The 22783-nt window shown below is 42.4% G+C and overlaps 3 protein-coding genes across 4 annotated transcripts; all 3 read right to left on the reverse strand.

The window, feature by feature from the left end:
• Nucleotides 1–99: 99 nt before the first annotated feature.
• Nucleotides 100–8016, reverse strand: edem1 (ER degradation enhancer, mannosidase alpha-like 1). The gene is made up of 12 exons (XM_061831355.1): nucleotides 7428–8016; nucleotides 6203–6275; nucleotides 5981–6084; nucleotides 5305–5476; nucleotides 5045–5228; nucleotides 3890–4064; nucleotides 3686–3806; nucleotides 3407–3577; nucleotides 1989–2062; nucleotides 1814–1910; nucleotides 1543–1728; nucleotides 100–856 (listed from the first exon to the last, which is right to left on the reverse strand). Exons 1-12 carry the CDS (start codon nucleotides 7868–7870, stop codon nucleotides 767–769), a joined length of 1890 nt encoding a protein of 629 aa, XP_061687339.1. The 5' UTR covers nucleotides 7871–8016; the 3' UTR covers nucleotides 100–766.
• Nucleotides 8017–8856: 840 nt separating this feature from the next.
• On the reverse strand, nucleotides 8857–16143 carry arl8ba (ADP-ribosylation factor-like 8Ba). Its single transcript, XM_061833119.1, has 7 exons — nucleotides 15884–16143; nucleotides 13208–13288; nucleotides 13031–13104; nucleotides 12176–12269; nucleotides 12019–12086; nucleotides 10015–10085; nucleotides 8857–9932 (listed from the first exon to the last, which is right to left on the reverse strand). The coding sequence occupies exons 1-7, from the start codon at nucleotides 16004–16006 to the stop codon at nucleotides 9883–9885; spliced, it is 561 nt and encodes a 186-aa protein (XP_061689103.1). The 5' UTR covers nucleotides 16007–16143; the 3' UTR covers nucleotides 8857–9882.
• Nucleotides 16144–16644: 501 nt separating this feature from the next.
• On the reverse strand, nucleotides 16645–21945 carry tnfrsf18 (tumor necrosis factor receptor superfamily, member 18). 2 transcript variants are annotated; one of them, XM_061833117.1, is made up of 7 exons: nucleotides 21820–21945; nucleotides 21593–21727; nucleotides 21330–21461; nucleotides 19590–19686; nucleotides 19434–19507; nucleotides 18797–18940; nucleotides 16645–17399 (listed from the first exon to the last, which is right to left on the reverse strand). In XM_061833117.1, the coding sequence occupies exons 1-7, from the start codon at nucleotides 21851–21853 to the stop codon at nucleotides 17263–17265; spliced, it is 753 nt and encodes a 250-aa protein (XP_061689101.1). In that variant the 5' UTR covers nucleotides 21854–21945; the 3' UTR covers nucleotides 16645–17262. The 2 variants fall into 2 exon arrangements, with proteins under 2 accessions (XP_061689101.1, XP_061689102.1); XM_061833118.1 differs by lacking the exon at nucleotides 18797–18940 and having other exon boundaries at nucleotides 19428–19507.
• Nucleotides 21946–22783: the final 838 nt, after the last annotated feature.

A 22783-nucleotide genomic window follows, 5' to 3' on the forward strand; every position in this document is an offset into this window, starting at 1 on the left:
AACTCAAAGTCACTGTCGCAGGTTTCAAGTCTGTCTTAAGAATTCAAATCATCTCTGTGTACAAAAAAAAAAAAAAGACCAGCTGCACAATCAACTGCGTTCCGGTTCCTGTGCAGCAAGTTTAATCAGCAAATTAAAAAAAAAAAAAAAAAGTGCCATATAAAAAAAAATCATAATACCTAACGGCATTACAGGCCATAACATAATGTTATTTTGTGAGATTGTTCATTATTGTTCTTCTTTAACCCCTGAGACAATTATAGCAGGTATGAAGCAATTAGAATAGCTCAGTCCACTCCTCACAAATCAGAAGAAAAAAAAGGTTAAGAAAATGTTCACATAAAAAGCTATGGCTTGAATTGGTACTCGTAAACATCTGTACACGGATTCCTGCGGATCAACACAAACACGACTGAAGGCACTTTTAAAAACTGTATGTGTGTATGTTAAAATTTGATTCTGGATATTACTACACCCAAGACATGAAAAAGCCAAAATCGATGACAATAGCAGGCCCGATTTAAAATGGGAGTCCACCATTGTGCTAAAGTACAAACAGGCACTGAATGTTTCGTGATTTCTTAGGTGTTTTTTTGTTTTTTGTTTTTTTTAAACATCCTAATACACACAAAAAAACCCACATACACTCACTTAATGCTTCAAATTGGCTCACAGATCTCCACCAGTGGAAAAATTGGAAGTTGTGTGATCCGGCGGAAACTTCTCGCTCGGCGTCTTCGTCGTAGAGCGCCCGAGCGAACGCGACTCAGAGCAATCCGACCATTTGATCGATCTGCCTCATGTAGACGCTCTTCAGTGGCAGCGTGTAGCGCCGCGCTTCAGGGATCCGGATGCACTGCGCGGGAGAAACAAGGATGATTTTTAATACAAAAAATGTCTTTAAACTGCTAACACTATTGTTTATTTTTTTTTTTTAAATACTAACAACTGGGATTATTATGAAATGTAAAAAAAGTAATTTATATATATATCCATTCATCCGTCCATTTTCTTAGTCGCTTATCCTCACAAAGGTCGCGGGGAGTGCTGGAGCCTATCCCAGCTGTCATTGGGCAGTTGGCAGGTTACACCCTCAACTGGTTGCCAGCCAATCGCAGGGCACGTGGAGACAAACAACCAATCGCACTCACAATCACACCTAGGGGCAATTTCGAGTGTCCAATTAATGGTGCATGTTTTTGGAATGTGGGAGGAAAAAGGAGTCCACACCCGGAGAAAATCCACACAGGCACGGGGAGAACACGCAAGCTCCACACACATGTGGGGCCTGGAATTGAATCTCTGTCCCCAGAACTGTAGTAAGGCCAACGCTTTCTAGCTGAGTCCCTGTACAACCAAATATAAAGAAAAAAAAAAAAATTTTAATTATTACTATAACTATTATTGACTTTTAGTTTTTTAACTTCAAACTACCTCCTTTGTGTTATGAAGTCATTGTCACCATCTGCAATAAAAATGTGACCACGCTCCAGATTTAGCGTATTAAAAGACAACAACAGCGACCAGCGCCGCGACCCTCACGTTGCTGCTGTTCCGGGACGGCCGCTCGACCGTTTGCGTCTGCGGCCACGCGTCGTCTTCTTCGCCCGGGCACTTGCCGCTCCATCGCTTCTCCCGGAAGCGCTTGTCGACGGGCATCACGTGACCCTCGGTGGTGAAGATGTACTTGTTACCCGATTTGTGAAGCGGGTTGTCCTCGTCAAACAGCTGCGATTCAAATGAAGGAGGAAAGAGTCAACATTCAGTTGCGTTTGAAGCTGAAGCTGAAGGAGCTGCGTGCCGCAACTGGTACCAAATAAAGGTATTTGCAGGTTTCGCTGAGGAAGAAACTCTCCATGCGATCTTCTTTGGATTTGTGCACAACGTGATGGAGGGTGGCGTAGCCGCATCTGCAAATGATGCACGTCACGTCAACGCAAAAGACAAGAAAAGAGCCCGGAATGCATAGCCGGCCCGCCCGCACGCACCTGACTTTGGTATTGTTTTCGAGGCTCTGAAGAATATCCATTCCAACGTGCAAGTAGAAAGGATTTCTGGTTGCCTGCAAATCCCCCCCAAAAAAATCATGCTAGGGACCATAAATGCCATTCATTTTACACTTGAGGCTATGAGACTTGCGGGATGCACGACTCATGGCAACAATCAGTCCCTGTGGCACGGAATATCGTCACGGAATACAGACATAATAATCCTTCTCTGTATCACGCTTCTTGCTTCGCAGTCCCACTATATGGCAGATTTTTTCAACAGTTGTTACTCTATTTTTTTTTTATCCTGTTTTGGATTATATATTTGCGTCATCCATCGCTCTTGCGCTCTCTCAGTATGTTTTATGTGTTTAGGCCTATGATGATAGCAAATATTTCAGGACGGTATATTTTGCCCAAAAATGACAAACTATACTGTCGTTGATGTTTTTTTTTTTTTTATGTCACTGGTAAAATAATGAGCGTTATAATTCAAGTGCAGTACATCCTTTTCAAGAACAATTCCCACTTAATTATAATTCCAACAAAAATTTACATTGACATTGTAGTATGGAGCAATACATAAAATATCTAATAAATAAATCGGGATGTGTTCAGAAAAATTACACTTCAACAAATATTGAAACTTGGCGCAGCGGTATAAATCACAATTAATGCCCAAACGGGCAATATACTGCCAAAAAGTGCCAAGTAGTAACATTAATAATATCCCATTAAGTAGGTCAAAGCAGCCTGTTTTGATTAAAGACGTCCTATTTTTTTTTTTTTTTTAAGTCTGTAGCCATTCTTTAAGGCTGCTTTGTCAATGTTGCATCTCTTACAATAGTAACGCTAAAATATACTGAATATGCCCATACATGCGCCATATTCACATTTGCATTTGCATTGTGGGCCATATAGTTACATAATTGCAAGTCAATGGGAATCGGATGTTCCGCTGTGTTTTTTGAGTTGAGTTTTTTGTGTTTTTGAAATTGGGTGTGATGGTTGTGTTTCAACTGGATTTTGTCACTTTGAAATGTTACTGTTTTTTGTCACGAGCTTGAATCCAAAATGTTCCCACATCCTTGGAGCAAATTCAATTTATGCCGCTCAATTTTCTAAAGGCGGCTACTGTGTCGCTGTCAGAAAAATGATCTTTGCCCGCATTTCAAACGTGTAAAACTAATATATTACTATCCAGCCATTTTGTGATCGCTTGATCTGATGTGGGAGGAAAAGCGGAGTGCCCGGAGAAATGCCACACAGGCACAGGGGAGGAGATGCAAACGCCACACAGGCGGGGCCGGGATTTGAATCCCGGTCCTCAGAACTGCGAGGCCGACGCTCTAACGAGTTACTATTGAATTGCAATCATTTCAATATATCGTATGTTCGGATAATTGACTGCGGGTTACCTGGTAGAGTAGATAAGTGGACTCCGCCAACTCGGGTCTGAGCGGGTAAAAAAGGACGTCGGGAGCCTGCCGCTGCCAGTTGTACCTCTCTGGTAAAGCCCCGAAGCGTTTCCAAATGGCGTAGTAGAAAGCGTGGAGGCAAATTGCGTTTTCCACATCACCATTTAGCACCTAAAAAAAACAACACAGTACAGCCAAAATTGCAAATTCCTTCGACTTCTAGGCCAAAAGGGAAAAAAAGAGAGATATCCCTGTGCTTTTGTGCGTCCACAAACTGACCTGCAGCCCAGGAAAGAAGGCCTGCAGGGAGTCTATCCACGTGTTCATGATCTCACCGCTCATCATGTTGACGTTGACGTAGAGGGGCGGGTCGCCTTCCCCTTCGTTGCACGACTCCCGCCTTTCGGAATTTCAAGAATAAGCTTGTCATGCGGCTAACCAGGCAAACGCTAAGACCAGAGTTTTCGACGGGGGGTCCCTCACCCTCGCCTCAGGTGGTTCTGGATGCTCTCGTAAGCGGCTTGGAACATGACGTAGTCCTCCTTCTCGCCGAACAGGATGTACGACTTGAGCAGGTACTCGTAGAAGGAATCCATGCCGGCCCCCAGGCCGCTCTGCTTGCCCACCCAGTGGCCCGTTTGGATGTTGACGATGTTGCCTGATCAGCCAAACGAATCGTAACGTGTATGTGTAGCTCCAAAATCTCAAGCTCCACGCCACATGATCATTCCTCTTACGGACACTTTTGGGTCATTCCGTTCGCTGACCCGTTATCAGCATTGTCAAACAGAGCAAGCCTTTTGCAACACTTCAGATTGGTCAGTACCGTAATTCCCGGCCTACGGAGCGCACCTGGTTATGAGCCTCGGTACACGACGCTAGTGCGGCGCTAGCATTAGCCCGGGGCGAGCATTAGTGCAGCGCTAGCGTTAAACTCTTTCTGTGTACTGTGGCTTATAACCATGTCCATTAACGCCTGCCCCGCACTAACAATAGCCCGGCGCTAACACTAGCCCTGCATCACCACTTAAACCGCAGGGTTGAAAGCGTGTGAAAAAAGTCGCGGCTTGTATGCCAGAAATTACAGTAATTTGTCATACTAACATACCCATTTAGGAACTGGGTTGCAGTGATGTGGAGAATGTTGTCATGAAATATGCGGGATCCAGAAAAATGTGGGAATTTTTTCAACGTGAAGAAAAACTACTTGTCTTGAAATGTCACAAATGAGCTTAATATTTTTAAGTCGTAATGATTGGAATCAGTTAACTATGTAGAGAGATGAAACGGTAAGTTAAATTTAAAAAAAAAAAAAAAACTTTCTTTTTATTGAGATTACCATATTTTCCATACTATAAGGCGCACCTAAAAGCCTTTAATTTTCTCAAAAGCAGACGGTGCGCTTTATAATCTGGTGTGCCTTAAATATGGATCAATGTTGAGCCTTTAGTGCAGCTTCATCTAATGGATGCATAACTAAACCCCAGCCTCAATTGTAACGTCTATTCTATGCACCTTATAACCCGGTGCACCTTATAGTGCGGAAAATACGGTACTTTTATGAGAAATTAGAAGAAAAGTAGAAACTGTGGAACTTTTGTTGGGCAAAATGATTCCAAAAATGATTTACGAGCGTACCTAGCAGACCAGTTTGGCTGTTCCTCAGCTTCCAAAGAGCTCGGACAGCTTGTCGAGCCACAGACTCGAAGGTGGAGTCTCCGGTCAAGCGGCTCAGAATTCCGAACTCCACCAGCAGAGATCCGGCTCCCGCGGTACACGTCTCGTTGATGCTGCCGGACGGAACTCCGGTTTTTAGGTTCACCTGCAATCCGAGGAATGAAAAGGAATGTGAGAAATGAGGAAGACTGGACGCCGGGGCTGAGGTGTGTGCAACTCACCCGAGGGTAGGGGATGCCCGTGCTGGTGTTCTCGAAGGCCGGCAGCAGGCGCACGGCCAGGTCGTGAGCCAAGTGCAGCAGCTGGTTGTTGTAGCCATCGAAGCTCACCCTGCCGAACGGATGCTTGGGGTCCGTGAGCAGAATGTGAGCCGAGATGAGGCTTCCTAAAATCCTTCATCAAACGAGACGGATAACAATCATTAAGATCTTTTTGCACATTTTAAAAGCATTCTCAGTAGGCCTGGGTAATCACGGCCTTAAAATTCAATCCCAGGTTTCACAAGAATTTGGTTCCTGAAGTTGTTTCGCTTATTTTGTGTAGTCTTGACCAATGTTAACTCTAAGCTGTGCCACTGCGCAAATGCGCACTTGTCGCACACTCTCAGCGCACATGAAAACCGATCCAGCGCAGTGAACCACAGCCTGATGTCTTATTTTATAATCTATTTATTTTTTTTTTTAACACAGAAGCACACGGTTTATAAGAGCTGCTGCTCAGCCTACTTCGACTTCCTAGTTTACCTGGCACCACCCCCCTCAGCTCTTAAAGGGGTACACTCATAATTACAAACAGAACACCCACCCGCAACTTTATATCTGCGGGCATGACTGGCAATACATTTTTCAAATGTGAGTGACTGGTGTGTTATTGTGCCTGTGGTTTTGCAGCGTGTACCTGATGTTGGCCTCAAAAACCTGCACCGTAGAGTCCTTGTCAAAAGACACGGTGTCGATGACCAGCTCGACGGCACGCCGGAACTCAGAGACATTCCCAAGTACCTGAGGGAGGAGCACCACATGAGATCTTTAGCTACATGGTATCATTAAAAAAAAAAAAAACCTAAACACTGAAGAAACTGCATCTTGGAGTGTGATCCGTGAGTACATAATGACTTACGAGTAGAGTGTCTAAGGCGTCAATGAGTGTTAGCGAGTAGTTCCCCAAGACGTCGTTGATGTTGACGTTGGCTCTGAAATTCAGGGCAGAATAAGTATACTGAGCTAATAATGCGTCATTTCTTTGTTAATGAGCCATTAGGAATTAGAAGTCTGTTTTGCAGTTTGTCAGTGTCCCTGATATCTAGAATGACCTCGCAGTCATGCTAATCCAAATACTGTCACAACAGTAGTAACGCAAAAAGCCGTGGCTGTTACTGCTATGTGCAATAAGAGCGGCTATTCTGCGTGGTTAACTCCGTCTTGTTATTCTTGTTATACTCGTTAATGTTTGACAAGTCAAAGGAAAAGTAAGTTAGTATTCTACACAAAAGTGGCGATGGTGTGTAGTTCAGATGAAAGTTTAACGGTAACGGGCCCCCGTTTTACTCTTTAGGGATCAAATTCCTGTATTGAGAGTTGAATAAATAACACATAACTACAGTTCACATGCAAAATCCGTGCATGATTCCTATCAAAATTACCGGGGTGTGTATGCTACACCAGGAGCACTTATTGAATATTTTGGGGCATCTTCTGACATTAAAATGATACGCAGCCGTGTACCTCCACAACTAAAAGCCAAGACATCCCGGAAGTTTTTTTTTTTTTTTAAATGGAATTTGTGCAAACCAAGATGTGTTTTTTTTACTCCTCAAAATTTGTTGCTGTTGCAATATTCTGATTTCTACTTGAGGAGCAACAATTAATCGACAGCTAATCGATTATCAAATTAATCAGAAACTATTTTTTATAAACTGTCGAAGTCCTCGGAATTTCACCCTCTCAACACAAAAAAAATTCCAAGATTTATGTAGTCCTCCATGAAATCCGAATGTTTTCTTGTGTTTAATCAAAACGTATTTTCAAATCTGCTTTTACTGTGGGGGGAAAAGTAATCACCATTTTTGTTGTCGTTGTTTTTACAGACCCAAACTAGTAACTCATTAATAATCTTTTTTTTTGAATGTTATAGTTAGTTTATCCAATTCTTGAGTAATAAAAAAAAACTGATCAATAGGAAAAAAATAATTACTTGCAGTCCGACTTGTGTCATAATGTGTAGAAGCCTTAATTATTCTTTTATCTGATTTTAAATGTAGATTATATAGACATTCAACGTTAAATTCCACCCCGAAATGACACCTGGTAATTTTCTCTAGCTAAGCGAGACTTGGACGACTCACGGATTCTGTACGTCCGGACCTCTCCCCTCGCAGTCGATTGGGTTGAGCTCGTCTTTGGGGAAAGCATATTTCATGTAGTTGTCATAACCAAAGTAGAACATTTCTCTGGCCTTCTCCTTCATGGTGGCTTTCAAGGTGCCGGGGAAGGAGCTGTATCTGCGGGCGTAGTCGTCCTTGTCGCCGTCGAAGAAGCTCCAGTAGGACCTCTTCGGGGGCTCCCCCGCCACCTTGGCACACGTCCCGGTGGTCTCGTCATGTTTGTAGCCTCTCATCCGCCGGGTCCACGAGTCGCCGCCCGCCTTCTCCCCGGTCGAGGGCTCCTCGGCACCGCCGCCGTAGAGGCTGGTGCCCAAGCTAACATACGCTATGAGTCCCAAGCCGAGCCACAAACTGACAGAAAGTCTCAGCACGACCACACTGACTACCAGCGACCGCCATTGCATCTTTGCTCCGGCTCGCTGTTAAAACGCATAATTTGGGTGCGTTCACCTGCGCGAGAAACCGAAAGTGACGCCTTGGACTCGATCTCACAAGTTTGAGGGCCACCGAGTCCTCATCCGCACGCTTCCTGTCAACAAACCGGCCCCTCCTGAAATCCGGCCCAGTGATTGGATCTTTCGCTTTGACGCGCAACGATTGCGTCAAGCCATTTGCCAGAAAAGCTGTCAATCACATAGACGGTGTTTTCCGACACTGCTGACGTGTACAACGTGCGAGCCAATAGGAAGCCGCCGTTCGCGTGACAGCTATGAAACACGTTGCTTCCATATACATCCGGGAACCCGGCCCTTGAAGGTCAACGCAATACAGGAATTTGCAACAAATTATTTCTAAATAATAAATATACATTTAAAAATACATATACATATAATATTTATACAAAATATTTTTCTATATTTTGTATTTATAAAATATATTTTCATTAAGTGAATACCTGGATTTGGGAATCTATGACCAATAAGATGTAAAAAGCAAATTACTCATTCCTACCTTACCTTGGTGTCAGTGGAAAGTTATGTACATTAATTAATTAAAGCGCATTATTACAGAAACACAGGTAGTGGGTGCCAAAAAAATGATCTACAATATACAGTATTTTCCTTTTTTTTTTTCAAGAGAGTAGTAGACGTGTTAATAAGCGAATATAGTTGAGTTTTTGGAAATCACATTGAATTTCCTTAATTAAAAGTTAATTTGAATATTAGTGACATATCTGATACTCTTACCTGGGAGCCAGTAATGTGTTGTGCAAAAAAAAAAAGCGCAACAGAAGATTTCAGATGAAAACCGAAGGAACATTGAAGCTTCGACACTGGGTCACTGGTACCGTACTGAAAAATTATTTTCTCAAAAATATTTTCGTCATCACATTGTGAATTTGTTCTCTTTTTATTAAGAGTACTTTATACGGCACAATACTGGATCCAGGTGGAGGCTCGTAATTACTTTATTTACATTTACTCAGCTGCATGAATCACTGACAGCCATTTTGAATCAGATGTTAAAAAAAATATATATTTACAATTAAACAACACAAAATGTTAAACTCATGTAAATTTGTTTAATTAAAGATTTAATGGGGGTACCGGTCAATTGATTTAAACAAAAAAAAAAAATGTGGGCCAATTTTAGGGGGGAGAAGAACATTTAAATCAATGCAACAAATAGTACACTTTTCTTGAGAATGCAACTGCTTGGTCGGGCTGACAACAGAAATGAGTGGGCCATAATTTACACACACAAACTTTCCACAAGGAAAAAAAAACAGTGCATATATTGGAAAGCAAGCCTTTTAATCAAATACATTGATGTGATTGGCGTCTTTTTTTTTTTTTTTTTTTTCCCCACCATAGGCACACACCTCGCATGCCGCGTCGCTTCAGTTGAGACGTTTGCGCAAGGCACTTTAAATTTCACCACACTCACAGCACGGAAAGGATTGCTGGGAGGCTCACTTTTTTTTTTTTTTACAAAACAAGAGTACAGTATACACAACGCAACCCTGCAGCAGTTTTCTTTTTGATCATTCGGACTTTAAATAGAATCACATATTCATACGCGCAATTGCTGTTTAAAAAAAAAAACAAAATCAAACAAGCTGGATACTATTTGTACAGATCTGCTTGGCTGCATAATTATGGAAAATAATGTACATGGAGGGAAAAAAAAAAAACAAATCAGCAAAAGAATAAAATTAAAAAGGCTGCTTTACCATTTCGACCGGAACATCATAATAAGCCACATCAAAGTGTACAGGATAAATAATGCCAATTACATGTTATTAATTTGGTATCAGGATTACATTTCAGGTGGGGGGGGGGGGGCGTTCCCCAAGAGTTTTTGTGGGTAAGCGGCACAAAGGGGGAGGGGGGCAGAAGTGTGCATCTGGTGAATTAAAGACACGTCTGACGTGGCGTGACGGTTACATGGCAAACAGCTGGCGTCAACGTCATTTTCAGCTCCTCCTGGACTTTGAGTGCTGAATGAGCCACTGCAGGGTGATATCTGCAACGTGCGCCGAAAACAAACATTCACAATGAACGCGGCGGTCGTTGGAAAGATGCGACGTCTTCGTCTCTCAACTCACCAATGTTGTCTTTTTCTTTGCAGGAAACAGAGTAGCAGCATATCTCCCTGTCCTGAATGGCCGACAGATTCCTAAAAAAATTGAAAGAAGTTGCTTTGGAACTCATGAACAGGAAAATATGTACAGTGCCTAAAACGCGTACAAGACCAGCAGGTGAGCTGCAGCCGCTACAAGTTGACTTTTGGTGAGAGAAGCGGGTTACTATGGAAATAAATATGTGCCACTAGGATTTTAATTTGAAATGCCACGGAAAACAGGATTTGAATTTCAAATGTAAAGTGATCACATTTGCAATAGTTGTATTTACGTGTAACTTTTCAATGTTAACAATTCAACCGTCTACGATTCGCTGTCTGAAATTCAGCTGGCTACACCCAGCCAATCCAGTCACGCTTTCTTAGTATGTGACGTCATGTGACAAAGGAAGCGTAACTGCGATTGGCTGGCTGTTCGGTTCTGACCTGAAGTAACCCTGCCTGCTGGCACAGACGATGAATTTTGACCAGTTGAATTGTTAACGTTGAAAAGTTACAGTGAAATCCAACTAGTGCAAATGTGATCACTTTACATTTCAAATTCAAATCCCCTTTTCTGTGGCATTTCAAATTCAAATTCTGGTGGCACATATTCACTTCCATAGGTTACACCCTTGCCTGCTTGCCAATCAATCATGGGGCACATCTGGACATGGTTATTAAAACCAAGTACCGCGGGTGTCAAATCCAAGGCCCAGGTCTGGCCCACTACATCATTTTATGTGTCCTGTGTGGCAACATCTATGATTCTTGCCAAAATCAATTTAAAAATGTTCAAAAATGTTACAAAAACCCTGCTAAATAATTTTCCCTTAACAAATCACTTTTTACAGTAACTTGAACAAATTCTTATCCTTGACTTCTGATCTGTCACTGATGGTGTAGTGGTACACACGCCTGCCATTGGTGCGAGTAGCCTGGGATCGATTCCCGCTCAGTGATGGTGTCGATATCTGCCCTGTGACTGCCTGGCGACCGGTTCTGGGCGTAGTCTGCCTTTCGCCCGGAGCTAGCTGGGATAGGCTCCAGCTTTCCTTGGATAATGACATGACATGACTTCTGATCTCAAAATGAGTTATTCATCAATTTGCGTCTATGTTACAATCTGATGACCGAGTTAAACATTTCTATGGTTTCATAGTCATAACAGCAATCACTCACATTGGAAAAATGTACGGGTGTGGTCAGTCAATGCCCGCAGATATAAAGTTACGGGTGTGATCCACCAGTCATGCCCGCAGTTATGAAGTTGCGGGTGGGTGTTCTGTTTGTAATTATGAGTGTACCCCTTTAAGAGCGGAGTGGGGTGGTGTCAGGTAAACTAGGAAGTAGAAGTAAGCTGAGCAGCAGCTCGTTGGTAGAGACTGCGTGCTTCCGTGTTAAAAAATATTTTCAAAAATGACGCCAGGTTGTGGTTCACTGCGCTGGATCGGTTTTCACGTGTGCTGAGAGTGTGCGACAAGTGCACATTTGCACAGTTTAGAGGGAACATTGGTCAAGGCTACACAAAATAAGCGACATCTTTCAATATCTATGTATTTCTACTCGTAACACATTTTAAGCGCGCGATTTTTCGTGCTCGACTGTGCGATGGCGAGCAGGTGCATATGTGCAAATTACAGTGACTGTCACAACCCTCTAAGGGAAACAATAACAACAATTGACATATTGTTATGTGATGAAAGGTATGAGGTAAGCCGGACTGTAACTCGGCCATTTTGGGCGAAAAAGTGGGTTCCACCCTGCACGAGGCCCATTCTTATTCACGCCTTTGGACAATTTAGTCTTAAATGCAGCTAACGTTCATGTTTTGAGGATCTGTGGGCTGGAATACCCAAAGAAACCCTCCCCACAGCACAGATTTGAACCCGGAACATCTGACTGTGATGCATACACTCCAATCCCACAACGTTACGCTGAGAAGAAACTTGCAATGAGCCGCCGAGCTCCCTTTGAAGTGTTGCCTTACATTTTCTCAATGAGCTGTTTTTCATCTAAAGCAGCGGGCAGGTCTCGTTTGTTCCCCAGCACCAAAACCTATCAAGACAAGACGAGTGACACGTTCATGGAGCAGGTTGTCACAGATTTTTTTGTGTGCGATCCTGGTGTGAAGTTGGGGTACTCACGGGAATCCCTTGCAACTGAGGTTTGTCTAATAGATTGTGAAGCTCATTCCTCGACGCCTCCACCTTATCTCGATCTGCTGCATCCACCATGTACCTGAAAGTGAGCAGCGCCGATCAGGACCGTTCATTTCCCCGGCCTTGCGTTTTCAAAGCAACACATCTTGTTCGTATCACAATATGTACCGTCATTCCCGGCCTACAGATCGCACCTGGTACCAAACTGAGTACTTTTGTAAAGGAAATACCATTTGGTACATACGTACGCCGCAGCTGTGTAAAAGCCGCAAGTGCCCACATTGAAACACGAGATATTTACAAAGAACGACGGTACACAGAAAGAGTTTAACGCTAGCGCCGCTCTAACACTAGTGCTAATGCTAGCGCCGTGCTAACACTAACAGGGCCGGTTCAAATAAATCTTACCGGTAAATATCACTGACATACGCCAGAAACACAGCCGCAACACGCTAGCGCAGCGCTAACAGGGCCGGTAAAAGTCACTTCCTCGGCACATGTATTCCACCGGTCTCACTCTTTACCAATTCCATTCGAGTGCCCCTTTGCGGCCGTTAGAAAAAAATGCAAAAATTAACCGCATCACCGCATAAACCGCAGGGTTGAAAGCGTGTGAAAAAAGTTGCGGCTTGTAGGCCGGAAATTACGGTATATTTGGTACTAGCTCATCATCATCATCATCATCATCACCGTGTCAGAACTTCCTAATCCAGCTAATGGGACAAATTTTGTTCAAATACAAATCTCGGGCCACAATTTAGGCATCAGTAAGTACCACATGAGAAGGGTCCCACAAAGCGGCACCATTTTGATCGCAGGGGGACCCCCCTCGGCACTTACACAATGGCGTTGACGCCCCGACAGTAGCGCTCCCACATGCTCCGAAACCGCGGCTGCCCTCCGATGTCCCAGATCTGCAGAGAAAATATGTCACCGCTTCCCCTTCGTTAAAAACGACACACAAATTGAATTCTCGAGAAAAAAAAAATTCAACAACCGGATGCTGGAAACACCGACCTTGATGGTGACGTTTCCTTTCGTGACTTTCCTCATGTTGAATCCGACTGTGGGGATCATGTCTTCGCTGAAATGGCCTGACTGAAAGGAGACACATGGATCCATTTCAGACTTTTGCTGACTCGGGGTGAAATTAATGACTTCATCATCCATCCATCCATTTTCTATGACAATTGTGTCATAACACTGCACTTTTGAACAACTTTTAAAAATTACTCTCATTTGTTCTTTCGAAAAGGCGGCACAGTGGATCAGCTAGTAAAGCGTTGGCCTCACAGTTCTGAGGTACCGGGTTCAATCCTGAACCCGCTTGTGTGGAGTTTGCATGTTCTCCCCAAGCCTACGTGGGTGCGATAGGCTCCAGCACTCTCTGCGACCCTTGTGAGGATGAGCGGATAAGAAAATGGATGGATGTTCTTGCTAAATTTACTACTTTGACTGCTCACCAGTCAATATCAGGGCACAGACAGACAAGCAAGCACTCGCACCTATGGACAATTTAGTCTTCAATTAACCTGACATGCTTGTTTGTGGAACATGGGAGGAAGCCAGACTAAACTGAGAAAACACACGAGCACAGGGAGAACGTTTAGAAATAAATCAGAATTCGAACATGGATCTCTGGACTATGAGGGAGGCAGCCTATTTATTACACCGCCGTAGTGACTCTTGTAAAAATAAAATAAAGCATCTCTCGTAACACGTAAAAACTAGAAAGAAAAACGAAACACATGAGTATTGTGTTGTTCACAGATGTGTGAAACGATCGCACGCAAGCGCGACATCTAGCGTCTACACAGACACATAATACAACTGCACAAAAACAGCACATGACTACACACGGTCACCTGACACCGATAAGTGGAAATGAATGCAGTCGTCTTATGACCAGAGGAAGTCCCACAACTCCAACAAAACCATTCACTTTATGGCTCGGGTATTTTTGCACAAAGCATACAAAAATGAGGCTCAATGTTATCGTTTTATTCATAAAGGAGACTGTGGAGTTGGATTTCATCCTTGCCCAATTGAGTATAATAAATCAAATTTAATTTGAACACCAGTTCAACCACATGAGATCAAAAAGGGGTTGTGACTGCTACGATAAAAGTAAAAGATTGAGCCATCCCAGAAACTGCAAAAAAGGGAAGTGGACGCAAGTGAGCTTCAGTGACAACAGCTTATTTGAGCATCTTGTAAAATATGCATTAATACTGCTTTATTGCTCATTTCCTTGTGACAAGTAACATTTTGTCTTGAAATGATACCCTTTTATTTTTTGAAAAAACACAACTAAACTCAAAAACATTTTTCTGCAAAATACACTTTATTCTCATAAAAAAATATTTTAAATTATTTTAAAAAATGTCACTATACTCGTAAAATTATGATTTAAATAAAAATAACATTTTTGAAAAATATCTCACTTTACTCTGATGAAATTATGACTGTATGCAAATAATGACTTTATGACTTTAACCTTTGAAATATACAACTTTGATTTTCAATGTTGAAATCCAAATGATGAGAACTTTAATGATGAAAAAAATATATATTTTTGAGCAAAAATATGACCAGTATAATAAAATTCTAAAAATATAAGTTCTTCTCCATAAAAAAATAAAAAAGATGTGCAAAAATACAACTATTTTCAAACTATTACCACTTTAGTCACAAAATGTTTTATAATCTAATAATATTATAATGTAATAATATAATAATGTTTACAACTTTATGAAAAATAAACCCCTTTACTCTCATAAAATGACAACTTTGTTATTAATTAAATGGTAATTTTTTCTTGAAATTTTAAAACTTTATTCATAATATACGTAGAACTATCCAATTTTCTTCTTATAAAATGAATTAACATATTGTATGTATTACTTCCATCTGGTAATTAATTAATTAATGTTACAATATAAAAATATGCATATTTTTCATATTTCTACATACAATTTTTACCTCATGTCGAAAATGTATAAACATTTTGCTCAACAATATGACTATTCTTACAACAGTATTAGACAAAATTCTGACCTGAATCTGAAAAAAAAATACTGGATAACCTTTGGAGAAAATATTTTTTTTTAAATTTACAGAATTCAGGATTTAATCCCTCCCCAAAAATACAACTGGTTTTCTCCTGAAATACCTAATTTTGAAACTCTAATTACTCAGAAATACACCATTTTTATTGCTCGAAAATAGAGAGTACCACCATATTCTCTTTATCGGGATGTACCCTCGAAAATATATTGAAAAATATATTCCTCTTAAATTATATCCACACTTTTGGGTACTACACGTACTTTGCGAGCGATTGGATGAGAATTGTGTGTTTTTAAAGTAAAAATGTGCCGTTTTAACATGATAAGTCTGTCATAAATTCAGAGCCACACACTTTAGCTTTAGCGTGCTAGCCCTTTTAACACTCAAATCCGAGAAAGCAACGTGATGTTTTTTAATTATTCTTTTTTAAATAAAAGTTCCCCGTTTTTACGTGAGGCTAGGGGCCCGACGGGGTGACATGACGTGACGTGATGTGATGTGATGTTTGACCCGCGGAAACGGAGAGGAAAGCGGCGACTTCTTCCTAGTCATCGTTGTCTCATCATTAGCGCTAATGCTATTAGCATGAGGCTATTTAGCCGTAGCTTGCAGGGGGAGACTTACGGCGATCACGTTGACGAACGTGGTTTTTCCCGAATACTGAAGGCCGACCAGGGTCAGCTCCATCTCCTCCTTCCAAAACAGGGACTTGAACCAGTCTAGGAGCCGGTTTATTAGTGCCAGCATCTTGAAAAGTCGGTGGTGGCTCGCCTCTTCCCTCCCTGTCAAGATGTTTGGTTGGGCTTTTCCAGCGAGGGAGGGGGCGGGGGAGTGGGAGTCAGCCAGGCCGTCATGTGATCGCCGGTCTGGGGCAGAGCGAGAGAGAAGCAGCGCCGCTCCAAGGTCGGAACCGGTCTGCATTCCAAACGGTTTTACACGGTAAAATACTAATACTGTAATAATAATGATCAACTAATAAATATTAACAATAGTGCTAATAAATGATTCTAGTGCAAAAAAAAAAAGTCCGTTTTATATTTTGAAAATAAGAGACAATAAACCTGCTTAAAAACATTGCATATTTTTTTCCGAGAAAGTTGTATACTTTCTCCTCTTAAATCGTTTTCGTTATTTTTTTCAGGGGGGAGGGGGAGAGTTATGTTTTCAAGATAGATTGTATATTTTTCATCTGGTAAAGCACTGTGCCTCCGAATGTGATTAACGATGAAATAAAATAATGAATACAAAATACTATATATGTTATCATTATATAGTATTTTATTAGCTTGTGAACATTTTTTGTTTAAAATCTATTATACATATGTAAATGTATTCATTACATTTATAGTATATGTATATTTGATTACTTGTATATCAGAGGGCGGCACGGTGGGCTCAGCTGGAAAGCGTTGGCCTCACAGTTCTGATGTCCCAGGTTCAATCCCGGACCCGCCTGTGTGGACTTTGCATGTTCTCCCCGTCCCTGCGTGGGTCTTCTCCGGGCGGGCACTCCGGTTTCCTCCCACATCCCAAAAACACGCAACATTAATTGGACGCTCTAAATTGCCCCTCGGTGTGATTGTGAGTGTGATTGGTTGTTTATCTCCATGTGGCCTGCGATTGGCTGGCGACCAATTCAGGGTGTCCCCTGCCTCCTGCCCGTTGACAGCCGGGATAGGCTCCAGCACTCCCTGCGACCCTCGTGAGGATAAGTGGCTCACAAAATGGATGGAGGGATTGTATATTTTTCATGCAAAAATAACAACAGCTTTCATCATAATCATAGTATGGCACAGTTTTAACATGCTCTCCATGATTGGTTGCTGGGAACGAGTGTTGACATACTGTAGAAAGGTGAAGTGAGCCATACAACAACAAGCCTTAAAAACAAATAAACAAGCAGAGTATAGAATATGTACACGATTTTTATCTCTCGAGTAAATATATATCATATTTGTGTGGCTACCAAAGCAATGCAATTCAATACACTGCTTTTGTCATCTCTATTGCAAGGCGGTGACTATTTCCTGGAGTTGGCTCTTGCTGGAATCGGTCTGGATGATGAGCTGCTGGAGTCCGCTTTCTTCCTTGGACAGATGTGAGTCATTTTCGGTCACTGGCGAGGCACTGTTGGTTTTATCTGAAGCACATGTCGTGGAAACATTAAGCTTGGGGCAGGAGGAGGCTCAAATTTGTCAGTCGAGATATCACAAGCATGAGCACACAGGCTGATTTCATTTCTCAATATCTGTGACGTCAGTTACATTTAAAAACAAAAAAAACAACAGTTGAGATGTTAAAAATCAATACAAATGTAAAACCCGTCTTTCACCAAAAAAAAAAAAAAGATTTTGTTAAACTGGTTCTTAAAATTGGTTATGGTGTTAAAAAGTCAACAATTATTCAGAAAATTGATGTTAAAAAGTAATTTTGATGTTAAGAATCGGTAAAGATCCCAGTGATTGGGTGGCGGCCAGTTGAGGGCGTACCCTGCCTCTCGCCCGAAGCGAGCACGCCCGTGACCCGAGTGAGGAGAGGCGGTCCAGAAAACGGATGCGTCGGCAATTGGTAAAAATGTTAAAATTGGATAAGACTCAGCTGGAAAGTGTTGGCATCGGAGTTCTGGGGTCCTGGGGCTGTGTGGCTTTCCTCCGGGCACTCCAGTTCCCTCCCACATCCCAAAAACCTGCATTAATTGGGGACTCTAAATTGCCCCAGGGTGCAGTTATGAGTGCGACTGTCGTTTGTCTCTATGTACCCTGTGATTGGCTGGCGACCAGTTCAGGGTGTACCACGCCTCCTGCCCGATGACAGCTGGGATAGGGTCCAGCAAGCCCGCGACCCTCGTGAGGATAAGCAGAATGGAAGATGATTGGTGGTTTAGATGTTAGAAATCAGTAAAGACGGTAGAAAATCACTAAAGAAATTCTAAAAAGTTGAAGAAATGGTAATGATGTTAAAAATCTGTTTAGATGATCAAATTTGGTAAAAATTAAAAAAAAAATCATTTAGAAAAAAAGACATTCGAGATGTTTAGAATTGTGGCATTGTTAAAAATCAGTACATATCCACCTCAGGTGATGCTAGCACGAAGTCCTAGCTTCGGAACGCATTAACAAATTATTAGTGTGTCTGTATATCCATCCATCCATCCATCCATTTTCTTAGCCGTTTATCCTCACAAGGGTCGCTGGGAGCGCTGGAGCCTGGCGCAGCTGTCAACGGGCAGGAGGCGGGGTACACCCTGAACTGGGTGGCAGCCAATCGCAGGGCACCTGGAGACAGACAACAGTCCCACTCCCAATCACACCGAGGGGCAATTTAGAGCGTCCAATTAATGTTGGGTGATTTTGGGATGTGGGAGGACACCAAAGTGCCCACCCGGAGAAAACCCACACAGGCATGGGGAGAACATGCAAACTCCACACAGAGAATGGTGGAATTGAACCCGGGTCCTCGCTTTCCAACTGAGCCTACCGTCCCACCCTGTGTCTGTATAGTGAAGCATTTTCATGTAATAAATGAGCATAAACGTACCTGTTCTACATTTCTTTATGGCTTTTATAGAGGTGTAAGTCAGGATCACGAGAAGAATGAGAGCCAGCAACACACATCCAATGCGCCAGGTCACACAGAGGGCATCTCTGCCACTTTCCGTTTCGGAATCAGTTCGTGGTTCAGCTGAAAAGTTAGTACTGACACCTCATATTCCAAAAATCGACAAACTCATATGCCGAGACCAAATCAAAGCCAAGTTCGAGGGAATATCAGTCTGATATTACCCAGAATGCACTGCAATAGGACATCGCATCCTTTCACAATATTTCCAAGTGATGACATGCAAGTGTGGTTGTTTTCCATAATGCCGCCTCCCACAACCAGTTCCCTCACCTATGATTTGGAGGCCAGGCTGGAAGCGCCATGTTATCAACACCAAAGTATAAGCAGAGCTGCAGCGTTAGCACAGATTCATATTTGTTAATGGCACTGTCGCCATCCTTGCATCCAACACAAGTATTGTTTCCGCACAAGAATTGATCAATATCATGCGATGACTTGGTGATGAAGCGCTTCCTCCGCAAGCAAAGATGTAAATAATTCAAAATAATCCATAATCCCATCTGCCTGGACAGGATACAAATGACTCTAAAATTGTGATTACACACACACATACCGCCGCGTTGATGGCAAACTGCGTTATGGGTTGTGTTCCCCGGAAACCGCTCCAGGAGTCCTTCCCTTTTGCACCTGTTTGATCGTAAAAACATACAGTACTTATTACTGCCATACGGTCGTACATATTGTTACACTTTGTCACGGACGGTCTTACTGTAGTTTTGGCTTGCAGATATTCATTTTCGTGTCCAGATACTCATGATCAGGGCACGCTGACTGGCACTTGTACTGCCTCAGGCCTGCGACGGATCCTGTCGATGGGTGAACTTGATGTAATACATTCAGCCATCTCCATATTGTGTTTCGTCTTTTGAACGCCTCTCATATCGTGAGCATATATCGATATATATATATATTTTTTTTTTACAGTGTTAAATTTTGTTATCGTAACATCATTGCTAATTTCCATTTGGCTGTCTGTGGCGTTTTGCATCATATCTCGGAAGGAATTAATAAATCATACGTGTGTCTGTATATCCATCCCTCAATTTTCTTATCCTCACAAGGGTCACAGGAGTGGCAGTCTTCCGTTCAACGACACTTCGGTGTTTCAAAACGAAAGTTTGTTGAATTCTCAGTTTTCCAGTCAAACTCAACTCGGAGTGGCCAATACAAAGCGTTGCCGTTTGATTGGAGAACTCTGCGCGTCATTTCCTCCAAGTGATGTCATCCAGTAGTCTCGCATTTCTTGACGCCAAAAGACTCTGTACTAATCCGTCCATTTCTGAGCCGCTTATCCTCACAAGGGTCGCGGGGTGCGCTGGAGCCTATCGCAGCTGTCAACGGGCAGGAGGCGGGGTACGCCCTGAACTGGTTGCCAGCCAATCGCAGGACACATCGAGACAAGCAGTCGCACTCACAATCACACCTAGGGGCAATTTAGAGTGTCCAATTAATATTGCATTTTTTTTGGAGATGTGGGAGGAAACTGGGGTGTCCGGAGAAAACTCACGCAGGCGCGGGGAGAACGTTCAAACTCCACGCAGGGGGGTGCGGGATTGAACCCGGGACCTCAGAACTGTGAGGCCAATGCTTTCTAGTTGATCCACCGTGCTGCCCCTTTGTTTATTTATTAATTACAATTTTTAATTAACTCTATGACATGCTACTGAGTGTCGGAGCTCCCTCCATTTATTATTGGATTTTTAAAATGAAGATCCCTGCAGAATAAGATTTTCGTTTTTAAATATAATTTTCACATATTCCAAATCTGAAAAGTTGCTTTATAAACATTTGCTTCAAGTGATTTGAACAAAGTGTTTGAGTCGGTAATGTTGAAAATATTGACGCTAATACATTCCCTTTCCCGGGCGGCACGGTGGGGCTGCTGGAAAGTGTTTGCCTCACAATTCTGAGGTCGCGAGTTCGATCCTGGCCCCGCCTGCGTGGGTTTTCTCTGGGCACTCCAGTTTCCTCCCACATCTCCAAAAAAATGCCATATTAATTGGACACTCTAAATTGCCCCTAGGTGTGACCGTGAGTGCGGCTGTTTGTCTCGATGTGCCCTGCGATTAGTTTGCAACCAGTCCAGGTTGTAGCCAGCCCCCTGGCCGATGATGGCTGGGATTGGTTCCGGCATTCCCTTGACCCTTGTGAGGATGAGCAGCCAAGGAAATGGGATGGATGGGTATTCCCTTTTACCGCAAGCCTCCAAATGTCAATTATTGACTTCAGTCTCGAAACGGAACAAAATACCTATTTGTCTATCGCTAGTTTTGATGAGTTTGAATGAATTTTAAGTTTATGTGGAAAAAGTTGTTTCTCTTTTGATCGCAATCCGTCACTGGTTGCAAGTGAGTCGGGAACGTATCCCCCGCGAAAACTGTGGTGTGAGTGCATTCGCTGTTTGAAAGTGGGCCCGACGGCTCGGGCAATTCCAAGTCGTCAGTCTTACCTGTCTTGACTGCTCTCTCGCCGGCATCGCAATTGTTTTCCACACATTGCGAGCACGCGTCATCGGAACACAGGAAACCATCGAGGCACGTACATTTTGCGTTTGCGGTTGAGTAGCACGGCAATTCTCGTTCTGTCAAAAGAAAATAATTCCACCCGCCACTTCCTGTGAGCGCCGTCTTGACCACATGTGCCGCTGTTTTCTTCACAGATTGATCACTGAAATGATTTTTCTGATCCATCGGTTTCTTGAGAAGTTCTTACCTCGGTGGGCACCTTGGCACGAATGGCATTCTGTGCATTTGTCAAAGGCGTTATGTTGTAGGGAGAAGGAGTTGTCGGGACACGGGAGACACACGGTTTCTGTCGTTTCTGTGCAGAACTCCTTCAGATATTGTCCTTCGTTCATCAGATATTGATCAAATGAGACGCGTGCGCTCACCTCGACGGCAACATTAACCTGTAAAAGTTGTTTGTCTGGAACGTCTTACCTGGAGGACACAGTTTGCAGCATCTCCCGTTCATAAGAGTGAAGAGATCAGGACAGCCTGAATCAGATTCAACAGTCCAAATGTATAAAGAGTATAAAATGTAAAGAGTTGCTAAGGTGGGCTGAGGAGAGACCATTCTGGACGCCGCTCTGCTTTTGACAGCAGTTTTTATGCTGGCTGTGGGAGGAGCTTCGGCTGCCCGCCGTCAGCTAAGAAATGAAACTTCTTCACCGGATTGTTAAAAGTAAATGCAAATTTAAATCAAATCAAATCAAATCATAATAATCAGAAGTGTAGTGTAGTATAGATGAGCAGTGCTGAATAGTGTGTGTGATGTTACACAATATGGTATGACGTTACTTTGGTATAGTAACATCATATAGAGTTTAGAGTAGTATGGAAAGTTCTAGTACAGTGCAGTATAGTGTATTCCGGTATATGATCTATATTATGATATAGTACATTATAGTACATTGCAGTACATAACATTAAAATAGATCAGTAATATGATTGTACAGTATAGTGCTTTTTTGGTTTTGTTTTGTTTTGTTTTTGACAAAAGAGTAGTACAGTGATGCCTTGGTTCTCGAACACAATCCGTTCCAGAAGTCTGGTTGAAAATCAAAACGTTCAAAAATCAAAGCACGTTTTCCCATTACAATGAATGGAAAATGAAATAATGCATTCCAAGCCTAAAAAAAAAAAAAAAAGTTTTTTTTTCTTTAGCTTTTTCTAATAATAAACTGCATAGTAGACATGCATGTATAGTTTAAATACTTTCTATAATTAAATAATTTAAGAAATATATTTATTTTTTGCTTAAAATGTATGCTTTCGCCTAGTAGAGAGTGCATTGCCATATCTGTAGCGACTTGGTCTCCAGCCTTGTAAAGATTTTTTTATATTAATAAAAGTGCAGAATAACTTTAAACAACCAATAATAAGGGGAGAGGGGGGGCAAATT

This window comes from Syngnathoides biaculeatus, chromosome 10 (genome assembly GCF_019802595.1).
Source record: "Syngnathoides biaculeatus isolate LvHL_M chromosome 10, ASM1980259v1, whole genome shotgun sequence".
Classification (NCBI taxonomy): Eukaryota; Metazoa; Chordata; class Actinopteri; order Syngnathiformes; family Syngnathidae; genus Syngnathoides; species Syngnathoides biaculeatus.